Here is a 24,409-nt window from a genome sequence, read left to right on the forward strand (position 1 = left end):
GGTTGCTGATAGTTACTCTGACCACCACGTGGCGGATACGCCTGTTGTAAAAGAACCTTCGTCTTTAATTCTTTCGTTTTCTTGTCTGCTCTATCCTTCTCATCTTTATCCCTATTTTCGTAGTACTGTGCAGTAGCCAATATTTGTGCTGAAGAGGAAACGGCCCAAGAACTCTCTGAATCTTTCAATTTCTTACACAGCTCGGGAAGCAAGTTGTGCACAAACTTGTCAACGAACAACCGTTGACCACCTTCTGTACTCATATCCTGACCACTGTGGTCGATAAACGTTTCCTCAAACCTGGTGAAGAAATCAGACACTGGTTCATCTTTCTTCTGCTTACACGCAGACAATTTATCCCAATTCACACGCATCGCAGGCATTAAAGTCTTCATGTAAGTAATGATCCTAGCAGGAAGTTCTGCTACCAAAGGCTCAGGCTTGGCACCACCAACTTGTCTATCATTTGCAGCGCTAATATTAGCCCATGAGTCACCTAACTCTTGCGCATGATCTGTATGGCGAATCAATCCCCACAAAGGCTGTGGAACAACATTCCCAAATAACATGTCTATGTCGGCTAAATTCATAGTGCATGAGTCTGCAGTCTGTGATAATTCCTTATAATACCCTGCAGGGTTTTTACGGGGGTCAAGCAAAGTCTGCTTAAGGGCTAAAACTTCAGCTCGCTTCCAAGGAACATGTACCCAAACACGCTGAAAATGAGCTGGAACAGCATCAATTTGATTAGCGACATCAGCCGCAACGGCGTCCTTCCATACCGGAGGGACTTCTCTCATTGGGTACTGTCGCACTTTTTTTCTAACAGAGGAGTCATGTTCAAACAGTGACTGAGAAGGATCCTTATTCCTAAAGGACAACAACGTCGCAACTGCTTTCTCAACATCGGAACCCACAATCGTGCCCTTTTCAAACTCAAACCGTACACGGCACAAATCAGGCGGATTTGTTTCCAAATCATTATCCTCCAATTCCTCACAAAGGAAAGCACACATTTTCTCAAAAACGTATCTTTGTTTCGGTGCTTCCCATTGACGGAAGACATCCATAACAGACTCCACATCATATCTTAAAGGGTAAGTAACCCATTTACGCGCCATACGGTCAAACATTTCTCTCTTTCGAGAATTAGGCAGTTGACTACGCGACTGCTTACGCTCCGAATCAGGGGTCACACCAGATGACCCAAAGAGAGGAAATATAAGGCTAGCAACAGTATCAGTCATTCTCTGTCGGACAGAAGGAGAAATTGACGAAAGAACAGGAGGAAAAACAGAGGGAGGCAAGACAGACGCAGATGCAGACACAGAGGCAGTATCAGGAAGAACACCAGAAGAGGCAGTCGATGTAGTAGACAAAGTCGTAGGAAGTACAGATGGAGCAGGTAGCAAAGTCGGCGGCCCTTGAGGGGGCTGCGCCATAGGAGTAGGAGCCAACTGAAGAGGAGCTGGCGGCTGTGGAAGAACCTGAGGCACAATAACCGGAGGTTGCACAACTAAAGGTTGCGGAGGTGCTGTAGCACTCTGCGCATAAGGGGGTGGCGAACTCAACAAGTGTGACATTAAAGGATCTTTCTCAAGTTCTTTTGCTGCATCTTGCTGAAGAAGCGGCAAAACTGGATAACATTTATTGATCACCATTTTACGTTGCCTGTGCAACTGCTCACTCATCTGTTCTTCTTTATTATCTTTAAACTGCATAGCAGCTTGCATTATCGAGATACCCTTTTCTTTTTTATTTCTTTTTGCTAATTTAATTTCCTTCTGTTTGGCTTCCCTACGCCATAGGCGGAAAGAGTCAAACATCGCCGGCCGGGCTTTCTTCTTAAAAAGTTTAACCTCCAGATTATCCAGAATCTCTGTGTCAAAACTACCATATTGGGGCCATTTTAAAACACCATCTCTCCTGGTGTATCAGATCCATACTTCATTATATGTGAGGGGGCCTATGCCATGTTTCACATATAGTTCATAGGTTGGAGTTCCAATCGGAGGAACCGGACACGAGTCCTCCAATCGGGAATACCTATTACAACCAAGACAAAACAAATTTCCAAGTCTGCTAAGACCAGGCATCTTCGCTCTCTAGTCTAGCTTCAAACTTCAAAGGATTATGGAATACGATAGTCTCGTGAATACACGAGTCCCTCGGCTTTGATACTTGCAAGTTCCAAATCAAAGATCCCAAGGGGATACCAAACTAAGAACCAAACTAAGGACTGGGAGACGCTCCACTTATACTTAACTGAGGTATCGATGACGTCACCAGAAGACTCGTCTATCGTTTCGCTCTACCAATCATCAAGGGTCCAAAACAGGGCGATAGTCAGGGCAGCAGTCCTTCGTAGCCGTCGGGAAGCGGGGAACCTCGCAGCAAAGACTTTCGGACCACGTCGACATACAGGGGTCGATGAAGTGGCGGCCTTCCTCCAGAATTTTCACACGAAGCTCCTCACGAACCTCTGGCTTGGACTGGTACCGCTGAAATCGCCCTACGTTGGGCGCCAACTGAAGTACTGGGTTTTTCAGAACCCAGCAGTGCCAGGGAACACACCCTAAGACTTCAAGTCCTTCCTGTTTCAGACTACAGAAACACAGAGTCTTCTTGGTGAAGTCAAAGATCGTATTTATTGGCTGCAGCCAGTAACAGGTATCCTAGAAGTACAACACGGTGTATATTCTCAGGAGACTGCTCAACCTTACAAAGCCAGCCTTCTCTTTTTATACAAAATATTATGCTTTAGGCAAACATTCCTTATTTTACAGTTGACCATTCACATATTTTCACTACAAAGAAAAAGCAGAGTCATGATGACGAGCCCATATTTCAGTTTGTCCAGCCCTCAATCAATTACCCGGCGAGGCTCAGTACTTTCATCAGATATCGACGGACCCCCAATAAAAACGGGCACCTCCTCCTCGTAAAGCAAGTCATAAAGAAAGGAACAGGGACAGGTGTGTGTAAGATTAGGCATGGTTTGTGTGTGATGAAAGGTTTTATGATATGTTGTGCCTTGATACTAATCTCATTCGGCCACTGGGAAAGGAACTGGCCGAACAGGTTTGGCTTCAGGCAGTGGAGTCAGCTTGCCCAGGTCACAGAGGAGTCAGCAAAGGTGTACGTGTCCTTCAGACTCGTTTTTGGCCTTAGTCATTGGCCTATGTGAGGGCAATCACAAAATGGCTGCCGTTCAAATGGAACCCGAGGGTTCAGGACGGAAACTCTGATTTCAGGGTGATTTCGTAACCCGAATATGACGAAAATGCTTGTGCATAGTATTCTAATCATTCTCGGTCTGCTGATACCAAAATCGTCATGATACGACGATGTTTATAACACGGGTCCAGAATTTTCAGTACCACAGCAGACTCGACTACGGAAACGCCCTCTACGCCGGAGCCCCGACCAAGGTCATCAACAGACTGCAAAGAATCCAGAACACGCCTGATCCTCGACATCCCACGCCGCGACCACATCCCCCCGACCTGAGGAACCTGCACTGGCTCCCCGTCGACAGAAGAATCTCCTTCAAGCTCCGCTGACCACACCCTGGCCACGGTCCTGCGCATCCGTAGAACCACATCCGGAGGCAGGTCCTTCTCCCACCGCGCTGCCAAGACTTGGAACACCCTCCCCCTCAACCTACGACAAACCGAAGACCTGCTGACCTTCAGGAGATGACTCAAGACCTGGCTTTTCATCCAGTAGCAGCAGCACCCCCCCCTCCCTCAGCGCCTTGAAACCCTTGCTGGAAAGTAGTGCGCTTTACAAATTAACTGAATGATTGATTGATTGATTGATTGATTGATTGATTGATTGATTGATTGATTGATTACTCCAAGGCTAAGTTCCATTCCTGAGCCCGTCCCTCCCTGCCAGGTTTCTGTTTATGGTGATTGTTCTGTGTTTTCTTTCGTATTCTCAGACTGTCCTGGTGACGTGCTTCCCCCTTTATGCATGCTGGGTAGGCAGCACCATATTGGGGGAAGTATTTTGACCTCAGCTAGGTGATGGGTTCTGTGGAGCAGGCAAACTGCTCATGTATAAGGAATGGAATGGGAAGACTTGGACTCAGTAATGTATATTACCGGTAAATAGCCGAGCATTAACTGCATGTGTGAGGAATGGAACAGGAACACCTGGATTCGGAGTAATGAAGATTACTGGTAAGTAACCGAGGTTTAAATGCTCATGTGTAAGGAATGGAACGGAAGACCTGGACTTGGAGTAATAAAGATTACCGGTAAGCAACCGGGCTTCAACTACTCATGTGTAAGGAATGGAATGGAAATACCTGGACCCGGATTAATGAAGATTACCAGTGAGTAACCAGCATAAACTGCGTGTGTGAGAAATGGAACTGGAACACCTGGACCCGGAGTAATGAAGATTACTGGTGAGTAACCAAGGTTTGACTGCTCATGTGTAAGGAATGGAACGGGAAAACCTGGCCCTGGAGTAATGAGAATTACCGGTGAGTAACCGGGCACCAACTGTATGTGTAAAATAAGCTTACAAGAACGCCTACCAAAAACCAAGCAAAATAAGGTGAAGGTTAAGGGGGAAATCAGGGGAAGGGGAGGGAGAGAGGGAGTGCTTTTTAAGTAACAAAACATCATGCTAAGGAAATAAATTTACCCACAGAGTTGCGCTGTGCAATGTGCAGAAGAGAACATGAGATGGTCTTGCTCCCAGAAGGGGAGGAGCTTGACCCTGCGTGATCTTCTTTTAGGTATCGAGGGGCCATGGAGCACGAAGTCCATTATCGGTCAGATTTAGCACTTAGCGCCTCACCTAAGAGTGAATATAGTGTTTATGCTCTTAAAAACATTTTTGCTACCATTCACAAAAGGGAAGGGGTCCCATTTGCGAATGAGTTACCACCTCCTTGAAGGAGTTGGTAAAGTGTGAATGTTTTTTTACTGCATTTCGGTCGCAAAACATTCAGACATACAATCAATCAATCAGTAATAGAGATGCGCGCTACTCACACTTGAGGGTCCCAAGGCGCTGGCGGGGGAGGAGGGGGAGCAGCTTCAGTCAGTCAAAGAGCCAGGTCTTGAGGGTCTTCCTGAAGATGTGCAGAGTGGGGGCACATCTGATGTCGAATGGGAGCTTGTCCTAGGTCTTAGCCGTGATGTAGGAGAAGGCTCTTCCTCCTGTTGCTCTGTGGATGCTCGGGGTTTCGGCAAAGGAGAGGTCGGCGGATCGGAGGTTTCTCTTGGGTATGTAGAAGGAGATTCTTTCATTGAGATATTGGGGTCTGGTGTTGTAGAGGCATTTGTAGGTGTGGGTGAGTATATTGAAATTCACTCTCTTCTCAACAGGGAGCCAGTGGAGGTCTCGCAGGTGATGGGTGATGGGTGATGTGTTTGTGTCGAGGGATGCCGAGGATGAGTTTGGCTGCGTTGTTCTGTATGGTCTGGAGTTTGCAGAGCAGAGATTTGTTGATCTCGGCATAGAGGGTGTTTCCATAGCCCAGTCTGTTGGTTATGAGTGTGTGGGTGCCAGTCTTTCCAAATTCAGGGGGATCCATTTGAAGGTCTTGCAGAGGGTGTTGAAATAGGTGGAGGCGATGGCGTTGATCTTTCGGGTCATGGAGTGGGAGGAGTCCAGTATGATGCTGAGGTTCTGTGCATGTTCCGTGGGGGCGGAGGGCTGCCGAGGGCGGTGGGCCAGCAGGTGTTGCCCCATGCAGAGGGGAGGGTCCAAGGACGAGGACTTCTGTCTTTTCCGAGTTGAGCTTTGTGCAGCTGCTGCTCATCCAGGATGTGATGTCCTTCATTCCTTACTGGAAGCAGAGTCCGGTGGTGATGGGGTCCTTGGTGAGGGAGAGGATGAGCAGGGTGTTGTTGGAGTCGGATACTATGCTGAGTCCGTGCTGTCTGACGATGGCAGCGAGGGGGGCCATGTAAATGTTGAAGAGCATAGGGCTGAGCGACGATCCTTGGGGTACTCTGCAGTTGAGCTCTGTGGATTCGGAGAGGAAGGGTGGGAGTCTGATTGTATTGGTTCTGCTGGTGAGGAAGGAGCAGAGCCAGTCAAGGGCGGTTCCCTGTATACCGGCGTTGTGGAGTCTGGCGGTGAGTGGGCGGTGGAAGACGGTGTTGAAGGCTGCAGAGAGGTTGAGTAGGATCAGGGCTGTGGTGTGGCCTTGGTTGAGGAGAGTGCGGATGTCATCTGTAGAGGCGAATAGAGCGGTCTCGGTGCTGTGGTTGCTGCGGAATCCGGATTGGGAGGGATCGAGGATGGAGTTCTCTTCGATTAATTTTGTTAGTTTGACGTTGATGGTCTTATCAGTGACTTTGGCTGCAAAAGGGAGGAAAGAGATGGGTCGGTAGTTCTTGAGGTATTTTGGATCTGCTGAGGGCTTCTTGAGTAGGGGCTTGACTTCTGAGCATTTCCAGTTGTCGGGGAATGTGCCGGTTTCGAAAGTGGCGTTGATGGTGTATTGTAGCTCCAGTGCGATGGCGCCGACCACTCTGTGTGAGATGTGTGGAGGGCAGGGGTCCATGGGGACTGCTGAGTGAATGCCTTTCATGGTTCAGACGGTGTCTTCGGCGGTGACTGGGGTCCAGGTGGACTGTATGGTGTTGCTGGAGGAGGGAGTGGTTTCGGAGTCAGGTGTCTGTTCGTTGAAGTTGTCTTAGAGGGACTTGATTTTGAGATGGAAGTAGGAGCCGAGTTTCTTGCAGACGTCCTGGGATAGAGTGATGTCCGAGGTTTCGCTGGGGGGTTTGGTGAATTGCTGAATGATGCTGAAGAGTTCCTTTGAGTTGCTCAAGTTGGCGAGGATCTTGTTCTACATGCAAACTTTATGTCAAGTTACTTAACTGCAATGTGGAAGGAGTGTGGAGTGAATTACAAATTCACCACACCCTATCACCCACAATGGACCTTGATCCAGTTTTTTCATGGCAGGCAGGGTGCAGGTTTGGGGCGGTGAGTTTGTCGATGCCGATGCCGAAGTGTACACAGTGGTGGTCTGTTCAGTGCGATTTGGTATTAGGAAGGGATGACCTACACATGCCCCTTCCTAATACCAAATCGCAAAAGCAAAATGTGATTCGGTAGCAAGTTACCCAGTTGCATTTTGCCTTTGGTACAGGGTAAAAAGCGTTTTTGCTGTCGCAAACGGACTGATGGGCCATTTGCAAATGGAAAACTGCTTTGTAAATCTGCCCCCCTGTTCCTGTCGGAAGCCTGAGCTGCTTGTCCTGCAATGGCATGCCAAGGAGGAGGGCGTGGGGACCATGAGCGCTTGGGGGTGCAGGCCTTTGTGGTGGCCCTGTGGGACCCATGCGTACATCTACTGTGGTGTGGGACCAAGAAGTATAGTGGTGATGGAGACATGGGGCTTGCACTGAGATAGCTCCCTTGATTTTCAATACTGGAATGGACATGGCTATCGCACCCATATCAGGAGCTGCCAGGAGCTCTGTTTGGGACTGGCAGTCTGGGAGTGAGGTGATGGACGGGTTTGCATCCTAATTGTGTGAAGTGACAGCGCGGTGCTGGGATGTATGCTCAGGTATCATCATGTGAAGTTACAGGGCGGTGCTGGGGCGTGTGCTCAGGTGCCATCATGTGAAGTGACAGGGCGGTGCTGGGGCATGTGCTCAGGTATCACCATGTGAAGTGACAGGGCAGTGCTGGGATGTGTGCTCAGGTATCACCATGTGAAGTGACAGGGCAGTGCTGGGACGTGTGCTCAGGTATCATCATGTGAAGAGACAGGGTGGTGCTAGGACGTATGCGCAGGTGCCATCATGTGAAGTGACAGGGCGGTGCTGGGGCGTGTGCTCAGGTGCTGTGTGATATACAATAAGAGTGCTTCTCTTTGCGTTGCCTTACTACATGGAAACATGTATTTAGGATTAAGATGCTCCCCTGATTACAAACTGAACGCAACCTATGGTGAGTCCATGTGGGCCTGTCTGTGCCTCTCCCTGCTTGGCTTTTATGCTGCCTTCTCACACCTGAGATGTAATCCATGCGTGCTGATCTGGCAGCACCTCAGGCTGTTATCACGCTATAGCATTTGGCAGAAATCCTGAGAGGTGCTCGTGCATGTCATGGGGGAAAGCAAGCAGAGATAGGCCGAGCTCCCACTTGAGAGTGAGTGGTGCACACAAGTGATGGGACTTGCTGGTAGTGACAGCAGCAACACTACAACACAAGGCAGTCCTGGGTTTCATGGAAGGAATGAAATCGCTACTGCTTAATCTAAAACTTAACCTTTCTGCCAGAAGACTGACACTAACACAGCTCCTCGACTACATGAAGGCGAGAATGGACCTGCAGGCGACCAGACTGGATCCATGAATAGCCAACCTCGAAGATGGATCCCAAACCTTAAAAGGCCAACATTGAAAAGTCAGTGGTTCAATTTAGTGCCAGGTGTGAAGATCTTGAAGTGCGATCTTTGTGTAACAATGTGTGCATTCTGGGCATAGCTGAGTCCACCTTGATAGACAAAACTGCACCTTTTGTTGCATCTTTGTTCTCCAACCTCAATGGCAGGGACTGCTTCTAGCAATTTTTTACTGGGAAATATTCATAGATATCTGACGTGTTACACCATCACAAATGTGCAGGTGCATCATACCCTATGGCACTTGTATTAAGGTGGACGGGATGTCCCGTCTACCTATCTCTAAATCAAGCCCCTAGTCCTGAATATGGCCATGGATCGGAGCTCACTTGAAAATCAATGCTCCAGGCTGTCATTTTTCCTGGATTTCATGAAAGATGTTTGGGAGACGAGTAAGGCCTTACTGAACCAAATACGGTCCTTTACAATGCTGGGGTTGACCATGCCGTGCTGTACAAACTTAAAGTCAACTTTGAAAGGCAAGTCCACTGCTTTTTAAACCTAGATGACACCTTTAAAGTCTGAAAACAATTGTATTAAAAAAGTGCCACATAGCACCTACAAGCTCTCAGCAGAGGTCTCAAGTAAGGGAGGGCAGACTATTCCATTCAAGCCAATGATTTTGTGGAATTTTGGTCAGTCCACGTTACTCTTCAATGTGGCGCTCCAGTCAAATTCTGCCATTCGCCGCATGGTAGAATTTTTCACCTTCCAGGCTCCAGAAAATGTGAGCTGGCAAGCAAGAGGGAGATGTGGCATCGCCTAGCACACTTTTATAATGCAGGCGGTGACGAGCGGTCATGATCAGAGGGCTGCAGTTCGAGTATATTTGCTGCTGCTCGAGTAGATTCGCTGCTGCTCGAGTAGATTTGCTGCCGCTCAAGTAGTTTTGCTGCCACTTGAGTAGATTTTATGCTGCTCGAGTAGATTTGCTGCCACTTAAGTAGGTTTTCTACCTGAGCAGCAGTAAAGTCAACTCAAATGGCCATGCACTCTTTTGTAACGCATGTTGCCGCTTGTAATGTTTTTTGAAGCACTGGTCATGTTATCGGCGCTATATTGCAGCACGAGCTGCATATTTTCGGCCCATTGGCAGAACTCTATGGAATCTCGCTGAGTTTTTATGTAACCCTGCAGAATTCCACCGAGTGAAACTCCATGAGTTCCAATCCTAGTCTCACAAAATATCAGTTTCAGTGTCCGTGGGCTAAATTTTGGAAAAAAGTAAGACTAGTGCTGGCCTATCTACAGGAAATGAAAGCAGACATGGCCTTGTTGCAGGAGAGCACCTAGACTCTAAGCGACAACCCTCCTTTGCCGCTCAATGGGATCAATCAATCAATCAATCAGGGGCTTATAAAGCGCAGATACTCACCCGCGAGGGTCTCAAGGTGCTGGATCCAGTTAGATATTCTGCTTTATCCAGCTCCTATACCTGTGGGGGGAGGGGCAATTCTATTATACAAATCTGAGACTTCTCTCTGAAAGGCACATATTCAGACCTCCAAGGTAGGATCTTGCTGCTCACCAGGACAGTGTGTGAGGTGCTTTGTACAATAATTAACATATATACCCCACTTGTGAAAACAGTTCTTTCTAGACCTAGCAGTGTTTAAGGAGCGATATGGATCCTCGTCCACTTTGTGTGAGAGGGCTGTCAGTTTTGCTGTTCATGCCTGTCTAGAAGGAAGAGACCTGGTATCCTTGTATCACGCTAGATAGGTACGTCACTTCTTCATGTTCAAGAAGATTTCAAAGCAGTTGATGCATCGAGACACGAACATGGCTAGGACAGGGTATACTCTTATTACTCCACTGCACATGACAGCCACTCAAGGGTGGATTACTGGCGGATTAGCGCCCGCCTGGCAAACTGGATAGTGGACATTAAGTACAGGCCACGCCCCTTATCGAATCCCTCACCAGTGATCGTAGAGCTTGAAACCCCCACTACACTTCGCGATTCTACTAGCTGATGATTTCCATCACTGACATTACAAGACAGACTGTTTAATGAGGGACTTTCTGACAAGATTACTGAATATTTTGATAAAGACTTTGGCTCAGTCAAGCTGCATTCCAAAGTATGGGAGGCTTTTTAGGTCAATATTCATGGAATGGCGATGTCAAAACAGACAGGTGTCTTTAGCGTCCCCAAAACACAAATAGCCAAGCGAGAAGGGGAATTAGCAGCTCTAGAAAGTCAACATCTATCTAAGCCTAATGGCAATATCTGGGCTGCCACAAACAAACCATTGTCTGAATATAAAGAACTGACTGAATGGGAAGTTACGTACTTGGGGACATTTGAAGCGGTGTGTAGATATGGGGAGGGTAAACTCCCGGGTGCAATGCTAGCTGGAGTACCTAGGACCACTTGACAAAAGCCTCCACAGTTACCAATATTCTAACACAGGATGAGACCGGCTTTTCACTAGGGAAGAGATTATTCTGGCATTTGTCTTCTTCTGGACTCGACTGTAAGAAATGTTGTTATTGGTTGAGGGGGGTGGGAGCCGCACTCCATCAACAACTACAATCCTTGGCAGGGGGAACCACAAAAGTCACTACATTAACTTGTGCTTCACCCTCTGGTAGTTTGGCAAAAAAGCAATTAGGCTTAGCTTAGAGTCAAAGTGTGAAGTATGTATGCAGCACACAAACAGTAATAAAGTGAAAACACAATACAAGAAAAGAAAATTATTATTAAAAAAATAGAGTACCTTTCAATAAATAAAATGATACCAGAATGCCAAACATCCAATCAGCACTACTAAAGCACAAAGCCCCTGTCACAGGTATCTGGTGGTGCAAGACCAGGGCAAAGTCTAAAGTTAAGGTCGACCATGATGGGGTGCTGAAAAGAAGGTAGAGTCCAGGGGGCAAGGCAGCAGACTGTGTCCGAGGAGGAGTCGTCATCGTCGGAACACAGCTGAACAAGGTCTCAGTGAAGATTTTTACCTTTAGAATAAGACAACTTTTTGAGAGTTGAAAATCTGCACCCAGATGAAGCTGCAGTCTGTAGCTGAAGAAGGCTGAACGAGGCTGGATACCTTTCCCTCGATGTCCCTCTGAGCAGGATTTGCTGCTGCAGAGAAGAACGTTAATGGAGCTTCTTCAGAGTCAGGCCGACAAGCGCGCATCTATGGCAGATTGGCTGGCCAGTAAGTCAGACTGACAGGCGTGCACCTCAGGTGGATCGGCTGGCCGGTAGGTCAGTCCGACAGGCGTGCACCTCGGGCGGATTGGCTGGCCGGTAGGTCAGGATGACAGGCGTGCACCTCAGGTGGATTGGCTGGCCAGTAGGTCAGGCTGACAGGCGTGCACCTCAGGTGGATTGGCTGGCCGGTAGGTCAGTCTGACAGGCGTGCACCTCAGGTGGATTGGCTGGCCGGTAGCTCAGTCCGACAGGCGTGCACCTCCGGCGGATTGGCTGGCCGGTAGGTCACGGACTTCCTGATATAGATTTATGCACCAGACTCCATTTTTGAGAGTTACTTAGTATGAACCTGGTTTTATTGATTTCCCTTTGGACATGTTTATGAGTTATTTTACAAGTTTTCATGACACAAGGGCACATTCAGCTTAAAACGCTTTGCTCTTAAATTATCAGCAGCATGTGAGACATAAATCTGGCCAGGGTACCCTAGAATATATACATTTCAGGGTCATTAGGTACTTATGTAAGATATGACAATCATGTGTGCACAGAGGTGACACATCTAAAGAATTCTGGATCTGGCTGGCTATATCCACCGCGTTTCTGCCCTGCTTGTCATCTCTAATCAGTTAGATTATGCAGTGGTCGGTTTATTGTATAAACTCTGAGCTTTGACCATTCAGGTTAGATAGTTCCTTGTCCCTGAGCTGCCCAGAGAGAAGGCAGATTCCAGAACACTGGCTACTGTCATTCCTGGACCGAGGATGTAGCCTTTGTGTATGTGTGGGAACACCCTGTCCTACCTCCGCATATGGTTCTGAAAAGTTCTTCTCTTTCCCTGCCAGGGCCCAAATAGTCTGGACGGATGTATGACGTTACAACGCATGCTATTACAACGCATACCTTTTCAACGCATTTTTTACAACGCAAACACTATTACAACGCAATATTTTACAACGAATACTGTTACAACGCAAAACTAACTAAAATACTTAAAAGTGCTTTTACAACGTATACAATTACAACGCATACCATTACAACGCCAAAATATATATATATTTTTTTTAAAAGTACAATAAAAACTGGCACGGGATGCAGGGAAATTAGGGGTTTTAGGGTGGGGAAGTGTATTAAAATGTGGAGAGAAACTGTACGTAAATTAATTGAAATGCATTACTGAATTAATACTCGAGTATTAAAATTAATACTCGAGTATTGAAATTAATACTCCTTTTCCCCCAAAAAATCCGGTTGACCAAATTTAAACGTTTTACACAAATAATGAATAATTAATCCACAGTTCATATACATGCAAATCAAGATTATATCAGAAAATAAGTAAACGGATTACAACACAAAACACATACACATAGTCGCCATTTTAACCATCCCACTTCTAAAACTTGTCCTACAACACTTTCCATGAAAACAGTACCAAAATACATGTTCCAAAATGGATGCCAAAACGGAGCAAATAATTATAAACAACACATGTTTTAATGCTTTTTTAAATTATAATTTTCCACAGCAAATAAAAGAATAATAAAAAACACAACGAACGCTGTTTTTAAAAAAATTAATAATGACACTGACTAAAACTTATAAATACCAGCAAGACATCATTTTGCAATCAGTTGATTATCAACTACCAGAGAGACCAGACGCAAAAACCTGACCCTCTGACACCTAGACTGTGACCTAGACTGAGAGAACACTGCAATCCTTTGGAGAAGCATTCTTTCCTACTACAAGTAAGTCACTATTATATTTTAACACCATGTTTTGTCCTAATTCATGTTTTATTTCCATACAAACAGTGTATTAAAAATAATTTTAATATTTTATAAAATGTTTTCAAACCATTTTTTTTCTTTAAAATAACTTTAATATATACGAACATATAACATCTTATTTTTGTTCCCAAAACAGAAATTTGATTTTCTATCAGAAGCCAAATATCGTTTGCCAAAGTTTTCTTCATCTTCACCTACTCGACTCACCTTTCTTAATATGAAGGTAAATTAATTATTACTTCGTAGAATTTTATTTTTTTAAATAAAAACAATTACTTTACCATTAGCAAAAGTTTTGGATGGTGTTGATGTAAAAAATAATTTTTAAACTCATTGAAGGTGCATCATAAAGGAAAGTGTGTGATGGTGCAGAGGTAACATTTACTAATATTACTCCAGTTAGGTGCAGCAGTAGTAAAAGTGTGGGATGGTGTAGGGGTAACAATTACTTTTCTTACTCAAGGTATGTGCGGCAGTTGGGAAAGTGAGGGATGGTGTAGGGGTATCCATTACTATTTTAAGATCAGCAAGCTGCAGCATTATTGAAAGTGTAGGATGTTTAGGGGTACAAATTAATTATATAACTCAAGTGTAGTGCAGCACCATGGAAATTATGATATGTAATGTATTTATACTTAAATAAATTGTCTGTTTTAAAAGCATGTTTTCAAATTTTGCATTTGTCACCAACGTTGTCTATATTTTTCATTTATTTTTTTATTTTCATTTTCATGGACAATTATTTACATCTTTGTCTAAAAAATCTGAAAATCAAGTAACAAAAAACTTCAGCCAGCAGGCCAAAACCATAGAAGAAGCCAAACCAAGAAAGAAACACCAACAACAAAAGGTCAAACCTTTTTTTAAATATTTAATATAAAATGCCACAATTCAGATAATATGAGTTGTAGTTGGAATCAATCTTACTATTGTAACTCCAGGAAGGTGCAGCAGTAGGGAAAGTGTTGGATGGTGTAGGGAAAGTGTTGGATGGTGTAGGGGTAAAATTTACTATTCTAACTCCAGGAAGGTGCAGCAGTAGGGAAAGTGTTGGATGGTGTAGGGGTAAAATTTGCTATTCTAACTCCAGGAAGGTGCAGCAGTAGGGAAAGTGTTGGATGGTGTAGGGAAAGTGTTGGATGGTGTAGGGGTAAAATTTACTATTCTAACTCCAGGAAGGTTCAGCAGTAGGGAAAGTGTTGGATGGTGTAGGGGTAAAATTTGCTATTCTAACTCCAGGAAGGTGCAGCAGTAGGGAAAGTGTTGGATGGTGTAGGGGTGCAATTTACTATTCTAACTCCAGGAAGGTGCAGCAGTAGGGAAAGTGTGGGATGGTGTAGGGGTAAAATTTACTATTCTAACTCCAGGAAGGTTCAGCAGTAGGGAAAGTGTTGGATGGTGTAGGGGTAAAATTTACTATTCTAACTCCAGGAAGGTGCAGCAGTAGGGAATGTGTTGGATGGTGTAGGGGTAAAATTTGCTATTCTAACTCCAGGAAGGTGCAGCAGTAGGGAAAGTGTTGGATGGTGTAGGGGTAAAATTTACTATTCTAACTCCAGGAAGGTGCAGCAGTAGGGAAAGTGTTGGATGGTGTAGGGGTAAAATTTACTATTCTAACTCCAGGAAGGTGCAGCAGTAGGGAATGTGTTGGATGGTGTAGGGGTAAAATTTGCTATTCTAACTCCAGGAAGGTGCAGCAGTAGGGAAAGTGTTGGATGGAGTAGGGGTAAAATTTACTATTCTAACTCCAGGAAGGTTCAGCAGTAGGGAAAGTGTTGGATGGTGTAGGGGTAAAATTTACTATTCTAACTCCAGGAAGGTTCAGCAGTAGGGAAAGTGTTGGATGGTGTAGTGGTAAAATTTACTATTCTAACTCCAGGAAGGTTCAGCAGTAGGGAAAGTGTTGGATGGTGTAGGGGTAAAATTTACTATTCTAACTCCAGGAAGGTGCAGCAGTAGGGAAAGTGTTGGATGGTGTAGGGGTAAAATTTACTATTCTAACTCCAGGAAGGTGCAGCAGTAGGGAATGTGTTGGATGGTGTAGGGGTAAAATTTGCTATTCTAACTCCAGGAAGGTGCAGCAGTAGGGAAAGTGTTGGATGGTGTAGGGGTAAAATTTACTATTCTAACTCCAGGAAGGTGCAGCAGTAGGGAAAGTGTTGGATGGTGTAGGGGTATACATTACTATTCTAACTCCAGGAAGGTGCAGCAGTAGGGAAAGTGTGGGATGGTGTAGGGGTAAAATTTACTATTCTAACTTCAGGAAGGTGCAGCAGTAGGGAAAGTGTTGGATGGTGTAGGGGTAAAATTTACTATTCTAACTCCAGTAAGGTGCAGCAGTAGGGAAAGTGTTGGATGGTGTAGGGGTAAAATTTTCTATTCTAACTCCAGGAAGGTGCAGCAGTAGGGAAAGTGTTGGATGGTGTAGAGGTAAAATTTACTATTCTAAGTCCAGGAAGGTGCAGCAGTAGGGAAAGTGTTGGATGGTGTAGAGGTAAAATTTGCTATTCTAACTCCAGGAAGGTGCAGCAGTAGGGAAAGTGTGGGATGGTGTAGGGGTAAAATTTACTATTCTAACTTCAGGAAGGTGCAGCAGTAGGGAAAGTGTTGGATGGTGTAGGGGTAAAATTTACTATTCTAACTCCAGGAAGGTGCAGCAGTAGGGAAAGTGTGGGATGGTGTAGGGGTATAAATTACTATTCTAACTCCAGGAAGGTGCAGCAGTAGGGAAAGTGTTGGATGGTGTAGGGGTAAAATTTGCTATTCTAACTCCAGAAAGGCGCAGCAGTAGGGAAAGTGTTGGATGGTGTAGGGGTAACAATTACTATTCTAACTCCAGGAAGGTGCAGCAGTAGGGAAAGTGTTGTATGGTTTTGGGGTAACAATTACTATTCTAACTCGAGGAAGGTGCAGCAGTAGGGTAAGTGTTGGATGGTGTAGGGAAAGTGTTAGATGGTGTAGGGGTAAAATGTACTATTCTAACTCCAGGAAGGTGCAGCAGTAGGGAAAGTGAGTGATGATGTAGGGGTATAAATTACTATTGTGCTGCACCAGGGAAAGTATGTTATGTAATGTCATTAGTCTTATATAAAATGTCAGCTTTACTTAAAAATTTTCATATTTTGCATTTGTCACCAACGTGGTTAAAGTTGTTCTAATGTTTTTTTTTTCACACATTTTCACAGACAATTGTTTGCAACTTTATTGCAAACATCTGAAAAACAAATAACCGAAAACTCCAGCCAGCAGGCCAAAAGCATAGCAGCAGCCAAACCAAGAAAGAAACACCAACAACAAAAGGTATTTTAAATGAACACTGTTATAAATCAAGCAATATAATAGTCAAACCTTTCATTTAATATTTAATATAACATTCCACAATTCAGAAAATATGAGTTGTAGTTGGAATCAATCTTACTATTGTAACTCCAGGAAGGTGCAGCAGTAGGGAAAGTGTTGGATGGTGTAGGGAAAGTGTTGGATGGTGTAGGGGTAACATTTACTATTCTAACTCCAGGAAGGTTCAGCAGTAGGGAAAGTGTGGGATGGTGTAGGGGTATAAATTACTATTCTAACTCCAGGAAGGTGCAGCAGTAGGGAAAGTGTTGGATGGTGTAGTGGTAAAATTTACTATTCTAACTCCAGGAAGGTGCAGCAGTAGGGAAAGTGTTGGATGGTGTAGGGGTAAAATGTACTATTCTAACTCCAGTAAGGTGCAGCAGTAGGGAAAGTGTTGGATGGTGTAGGGGTTACATTAAAGGTAGTGTATTAACTTGTACATCCTAATTTTCTTTTCTTCTCTTCTCTTCACAGATAATGTCTACTCTTGAAACAGCAAAATATATCAAATCGAGGAAAGGAAAAAATTTATTAAACCATGCAATACTACTCTACCCATTGCAGTGGCAGAGCGGTTACACTTGATAATTTAGTTGTAAAAACAACAGAACATAACCACTCTGCCTCTGCAATGGAGGTAGAAATTAGAGAAACTGTGAATGAAATGAAAGCTATTGCAAGCACCTCCAATGATTCTACAGGATCCATTTTAAGAGAGGTTGCACAGCATGTCCCCAGTCATGTTGCTAGTAATATGCCTATAATTCCTAATTTGAGAAGAATTATTCAAAGACAAAAGCAGGCAAGTAACATCCAATTATCTACACCACATACTTTTTCTGATATTAGAATTCCACATGAACTTTCTATTTCTTTTTCTGATGAACCTTTCCTTCTGCATGATAACCAAAACCCTCAGAAAAGAATTCTTATTTTTAGTACCCCACGTAACCTAGCAAAGTTAGAAAATAGTGAAATTTGGATGATGGATGGGACGTTTAAAAGTACACCCCATCCTTTCACTCAAATTTACACTATACATGCAAAAATTAACAATAATGTAATCCCCTTAGTTTATAGTTTGCTACCTGATAAGACTTCTGCAACATACTCTGAACTTTTATCAGTTATTAAAAGTAAAACTTCTCAAAGTCCTAGGAAAATAATAATTGATTTTGAATTGAGCATGATCAATGTGATCACTAAAACGTACACGGATACCCAAATTCAGGGATGTTTTTTCCATTTTCCCAGGCATTTTGGTGTAAATTACAAAAAACATCCCTAGTTGCAGAATACTGTCGAGATAGCAAACTACAGTTTGAATTAAAAAAATTAACTGCACTTTGTTTTGTTCCTCCCGATAGTGTGGACGAGTACTACACTGCAATTACAGAATCTGTTTTTTTTACAAGTAATGAAGAGAAATTGGCACCCATCCTAAATTATTTCGAGGACACATGGATTGGGCACCTAAGCAGATCGGGTCGCAGGAGGAAGCCACGTTTCCATGTGGAGTGGTGGAACTGTTACACGAGCTGTTTAGAGGGAGAAGCAAAAACAAATAATACCATAGAGGGATGGCATAACTCCTTCAACCATACAATTGGCAAACCTCATCCTAATTTCTACTCTTTCTTGGAAACTTTGAAGAGGGAGCAAAGTTTTCAAGAAATGAGACTTGCACAAACACTTGCAGGTAGTCTAAACCCACGAGTAACTGTTAAAACAAAGGAAATGTCTGAGAGACTATTGGCTATATTACAACAATTTACGTTGTGTGTGGCTCTAGACTACCTGGAAAATCTTGCTAACATTCTTTCTTTTTAAAAATATTTATTTACCTACTTTCCTGCTTTGCTTCATAATTAAATATCCTTTAAATTCAATTGGCATACATTTTTTTTAAACATTTTTCCAAATTTACGAGTCGGGTCTCCTAATTTTTCTTTTTTTTTCTCAAATCTTCATTTTTTAAGCAAACAACCAATGTATCCAAAACAACTTTGCCGTATTATTTGTCCATCTTTCAAAAGATCAAAAGCAAGATATTAATTAGTAGTATACTTCCAAACTTTCTACCAGCCAAAAAATCCAAAAAAACTCTACCTATTCTAATTTTCTAAAATCATTCCATTTTTCCAAATGCACATTGCTGCATAAACAGTAAATTAATGACAATCATTTTTTCTCAAATTATAAATACGGCTTTTTTTTACATTTTTTTTTAAAATGAAGATATAAATCATTTACAATCGTACCGAAGTGTTAAAATTAACATTTTTAATTGTAACTTTAATTACTGGTACAGTTTATTACATTTTTTTAAAGTTACAAATAAATTTTCGCGACCCGACATAGACATACACTAATGACATGGACGTGGACATGCTTTTTTACATTTTAAACATCAATTAGTTATTCCGCAACCTCTCCTTATTCTTTATTTACTATATATGTATCTATTTTTAACTTTATATCTATAAATAAATGTGAAAAAGTTTCCTACCTGGACGCAGATCAGCTTCCTGCTGCTTCCTCCTCCGATGCTCTCCAAAATGGCGCCTTACGTTTTCGTTCACGTCATGACGTCATCGCGTGCATCAATGAAAAAAGGACTATTTTATGTTGTATTTCAATAAATATATGTTTAAAAATATTAATAAATAATGTATATTTTTAAAAAAATGTGTACATTATGTTATATAAATGAATAAAACAAAAATGTTTTTTCTATGTTTTTTCAAATAAAGAAATATTTAATATACCTTAATTGTTTACTGTTATTTTTAATTAATTTGTTATTTAAACGTGTTAAATATTTATTTTAATATGTAAATTTACTAAATGTGTTCCTTACCTCGAGTCTAATTTCTTTTTCCTTTCAAACTTGCTTTTTCTTCTCTTTTCACTCCTTCCTTTCTTGTTCCGCGGGTTGTATCTTCTGATGCTGCCAAAATAAATGAAGGACAATTTATCACATAGACTTCAATACAAAAACGTGGGAATTTTTTTAAAGTAAGTTATATTTTCTTTGGTTTTTTTTTTTGTTTTGGTATAATGTATAGTTAAACTATTTTTAAATTACTCAATTTAAATTTTATATATTTTTGTAATTATTAAAATATTTTTAATTAATATATTTTTTAATTATTTTATTATTATTTTTTTTATTAAATTCTTTTATGTATTAATGTCTTGTCTCAATAGAACCTTTTTTTAATAGTTATTTACTCTCTAATATTTAACATTATCTTATATTCAATTTAAATACTCCTAAAGTACTCATTCTTTTTTTATTTAATTAATATGATTATTTACTGTTATAATAAGAAAGTTAAACATACTCAAGTATTATTATTTTATAATACTACTCATTTATTTATCTTTATTTATTTATTTATACTCATAAATTACTCTTTCATATTTTTAAAATACTTTATTACAAAATACTCAAGTATTAATCTTTTATAATACTACACATTTATTATTCTTTTTTTTTAACTCATAAATTACTCTTTCATATTTTTAAAATACTTAAGTATTAATCTTTAATAAAACTACTCATATTTTATAATTTTTTAAATTTATTTATTTACACTGAAAAATTACTCTATCATATTTTAAAAATACTTTAGTATTAATCTTTTTAAAAAATACTCATATATATTTATTTATCATATTTATTTATTTATTTGTACTCAAAAATTACTCTTTCTAATTTATTTATTTATTTGTACTCAAAAATACTTAAGTATTAATCTTTAATAATACTACTCATATATTATAATTTTTTTAATTTATTTATTTATATTGAAAAATTACTCTTTCTATTTTTTAAAATACAGTATTTTATATAAAAAATAAAATATTATATAAATAAAAAAAAAAAAAAATGCGTTGTAATGGTATATGCGTTGTAACAGTACTTACTTTACTATTCTAAGTCCAGGAAGGTGCAGCAGTAGGGAAAGTGTTGGATGGTGTAGGGGTAAAATTTGCTATTCTAACTCCAGGAAGGTGCAGCAGTAGGGAAAGTGTGGGATGGTGTAGGGGTAAAATTTACTATTCTAACTTCAGGAAGGTGCAGCAGTAGGGAAAGTGTTGGATGGTGTAGGGGTAAAATTTACTATTCTAACTCCAGGAAGGTGCAGCAGTAGGGAAAGTGTGGGATGGTGTAGGGGTATAAATTACTATTCTAACTCCAGGAAGGTGCAGCAGTAGGGAAAGTGTTGGATGGTGTAGGGGTAAAATTTGCTATTCTAACTCCAGAAAGGCGCAGCAGTAGGGAAAGTGTTGGATGGTGTAGGGGTAACAATTACTATTCTAACTCCAGGAAGGTGCAGCAGTAGGGAAAGTGTTGGATGGTTTTGGGGTAACAATTACTATTCTAACTCGAGGAAGGTGCAGCAGTAGGGTAAGTGTTGGATGGTGTAGGGAAAGTGTTGGATGGTGTAGTGGTAAAATTTACTATTCTAACTCCAGGAAGGTGCAGCAGTAGGGAAAGTGAGTGATGATGTAGGGGTATAAATTACTATTGTGCTGCACCAGGGAAAGTATGTTATGTAATGTCATTAGTCTTATATAAAATGTCAGCTTTACTTAAAATCTTTCATATTTTGCATTTGTCACCAACGTGGTTAAAGTTGTTCTAATGTTTTTTTTTCATACATTTTCACAGACAATTGTTTGCAACTTTATTGCAAACATCTGAAAAACAAATAACCGAAAACTCCAGCCAGCAGGCCAAAAGCATAGCAGCAGCCAAACCAAGAAAGAAACACCAACAACAAAAGGTATTTTAAATGAACACTGTTATAAATCAAGCAATATAATAGTCAAACCTTTCATTTAATATTTAATATAACATTCCACAATTCAGAAAATATGAGTTGTAGTTGGAATCAATCTTACTATTGTAACTCCAGGAAGGTGCAGCAGTAGGGAAAGTGTTGGATGGTGTAGGGAAAGTGTTGGATGGTGTAGGGGTAAAATTTACTATTCTAACTCCAGGAAGGTGCAGCAGTAGGGAAAGTGTTGGATGGTGTAGGGGTAAAATTTACTATTCTAACTCCAGGAAGGTTCAGCAGTAGGGAAAGTGTTGGAGGGTGTAGTGGTAAAATTTACTATTCTAACTCCAGGAAGGTTCAGCAGTAGGGAAAGTGTGGGATGGTGTAGGGGTATAAATTACTATTCTAACTCCAGGAAGGTGCAGCAGTAGGGAAAGTGTTGGATGGTGTAGGGGTAAAATTTACTATTCTAACTCCAGTAAGGTGCAGCAGTAGGGAAAGTGTTGGATGGTGTAGGGGTTACATTAAAGGTAGTGTATTAACTTGTACATCCTAATTTTCTTTTCTTCTCTTCTCTTCACAGATAATGTCTACTCTTGAAACAGCAAAATATATCAAATCGAGGAAAGGAAAAAATTTATTAAACCATGCAATACTACTCTACCCATTGCAGTGGCAGAGCGGTTACACTTGATAATTTAGTTGTAAAAACAACAGAACATAACCACTCTGCCTCTGCAATGGAGGTAGAAATTAGAGAAACTGTGAATGAAATGAAAGCTATTGCAAGCACCTCCAATGATTCTACAGGATCCATTTTAAGAGAGGTTGTACAGCATGTCCCCAGTCATGTTGCTAGTAATATGCCTATAATTCCTAATTTGAGAAGAATTATTCAAAGACAAAAGCAGGCAAGTAACATCCAATTATCTACACCACATACTTTTTCTGATATTAGAATTCCACATGATCTTTCTATTTCTTTTTCTGATGAACCTTTCCTTCTGCATGATAACCAAAACCCTCAGAAAAGAATTCTTATTTTTAGTACCCCACGTAACCTAGCAAAGTTAGAAAATAGTGAAATTTGGATGATGGATGGGACGTTTAAAAGTACACCCCATCCTTTCACTCAAATTTATACTATACATGCAAAAATTAACAATAATGTAATCCCCTTAGTTTATAGTTTGCTACCTGATAAGACTTCTGCAACATACTCTGAACTTTTATCAGTTATTAAAAGTAAAACTTCTCAAAGTCCTAGGAAAATAATAATTGATTTTGAATTGAGCATGATCAATGTGATCACTAAAACGTACACGGATACCCAAATTCAGGGATGTTTTTTCCATTTTTCCCAGGCATTTTGGCGTAAATTACAAAAAACATCCCTAGTTGCAGAATACTGTCGAGATAGCAAACTACAGTTTGAATTAAAAAAATTAACTGCACTTTGTTTTGTTCCTCCCGATAGTGTGGACGAGTACTACACTGCAATTACAGAATCTGTTTTTTTTACAAGTAATGAAGAGAAATTGGCACCCATCCTAAATTATTTCGAGGACACATGGATTGGGCACCTAAGGAGATCGGGTCGCAGGAGGAAGCCACGTTTCCATGTGGAGTGGTGGAACTGTTACACGAGCTGTTTAGAGGGAGAAGCAAAAACAAATAATGCCATAGAGGGATGGCATAACTCCTTCAACCATACAATTGGCAAACCTCATCCTAATTTCTACTCTTTCTTGGAAACTTTGAAGAAGGAGCAAAGTTTTCAAGAAATGAGACTTGCACAAACACTTGCAGGTAGTCTAAACCCACGAGTAACTGTTAAAACAAAGGAAATGTCTGAGAGACTATTGGCTATATTACAACAATTTACGTTGTGTGTGGCTCTAGACTACCTGGAAAATCTTGCTAACATTCTTTCTTTTTAAAAATATTTATTTACCTACTTTCCTGCTTTGCTTCATAATTAAATATCCTTTAAATTCAATTGGCATAAATTTTTTTAAAACATTTTTCCAAATTTACGAGTCGGGTCTCCTAATTTTTCTTTTTTTTTCTCAAATCTTCATTTTTTAAGCAAACAACCAATGTATCCAAAACAACTTTGCCGTATTATTTGTCCATCTTTCAAAAGATCAAAAGCAAGATATTAATTAGTAGTATACTTCCAAATTTTCTACCAGCCAAAAAATCCAAAAAAACTCTACCTATTCTAATTTTCTAAAATCATTCCATTTTTCCAAATGCACATTGCTGCATAAACAGTAAATTAATAACAATCATTTTTTCTCAAATTATAAATACGGCTTTGTTTTACATTTTTTTTTAAAAATGAAGATATAAATAATTTACAATCGTACCGAAGTGTTAAAATTAACATTTTTAATTGTAACTTTAATTACTGGTACAGTTTATTACATTTTTTTAAAGTTACAAATAAATTTTCGCGACCCGACATAGACATACACTAATGACATGGACGTGGACATGCTTTTTTACATTTTAAACATCAATTAGTTATTCCGCAACCTCTCCTTATTCTTTATTTACTATATATGTATCTATTTTTAACTTTATATCTATAAATAAATGTGAAAAAGTTTCCTACCTGGACGCAGATCAGCTTCCTGCTGCTTCCTCCTCCGATGCTCTCCAAAATGGCGCCTTACGTTTTCGTTCACGTCATGACGTCATCGCGTGCATCAATGAAAAAAGGACTATTTTATGTTGTATTTCAATAAATATATGTTTAAAAATATTAATAAATAATGTATATTTTTAAAAAAATGTGTACATTATGTTATATAAATGAATAAAACAAAAATGTTTTTTCTATGTTTTTTCAAATAAAGAAATATTTAATATACCTTAATTGTTTACTGTTATTTTTAATTAATTTGTTATTTAAACGTGTTAAATA

General features: G+C 40.8%; 1 protein-coding gene and 1 long non-coding RNA gene across 2 annotated transcripts in view; both read left to right on the forward strand.

The window, feature by feature from the left end:
* Positions 1 to 17,506, forward strand: part of LOC146813584 (uncharacterized) — a 90,727-nt gene extending 73,221 nt beyond the window's left edge. Inside the window, exons 2-3 of the long non-coding RNA XR_014966045.1 lie at positions 16,534 to 16,648; positions 17,162 to 17,506. This is a non-coding gene — a long non-coding RNA (uncharacterized LOC146813584). The remainder of the gene's footprint in view (positions 1 to 16,533; positions 16,649 to 17,161) is intronic.
* A 3,859-nt stretch (positions 17,507 to 21,365) lies between these two features.
* LOC146813585 (uncharacterized) lies at positions 21,366 to 24,198 on the forward strand. Its single transcript, XM_085614777.1, has 2 exons — positions 21,366 to 21,483; positions 22,061 to 24,198. Exon 2 carries the CDS (start codon positions 22,125 to 22,127, stop codon positions 23,415 to 23,417), a length of 1,293 nt encoding a protein of 430 aa, XP_085470903.1. The 5' UTR covers positions 21,366 to 21,483; positions 22,061 to 22,124; the 3' UTR covers positions 23,418 to 24,198.
* Positions 24,199 to 24,409: the final 211 nt, after the last annotated feature.

This window comes from Triturus cristatus, chromosome 7, assembly GCF_964204655.1.
Source record: "Triturus cristatus chromosome 7, aTriCri1.1, whole genome shotgun sequence".
NCBI lineage: Eukaryota > Metazoa > Chordata > Amphibia > Caudata > Salamandridae > Triturus > Triturus cristatus.

Excerpts from the sequence above, each read along its gene's own strand:
- LOC146813585 (XM_085614777.1), top strand. The coding sequence starts at position 22,125 with ATGCAATACTACTCTACCCATTGCAGTGGCAGAGCGGTTACACTTGAT.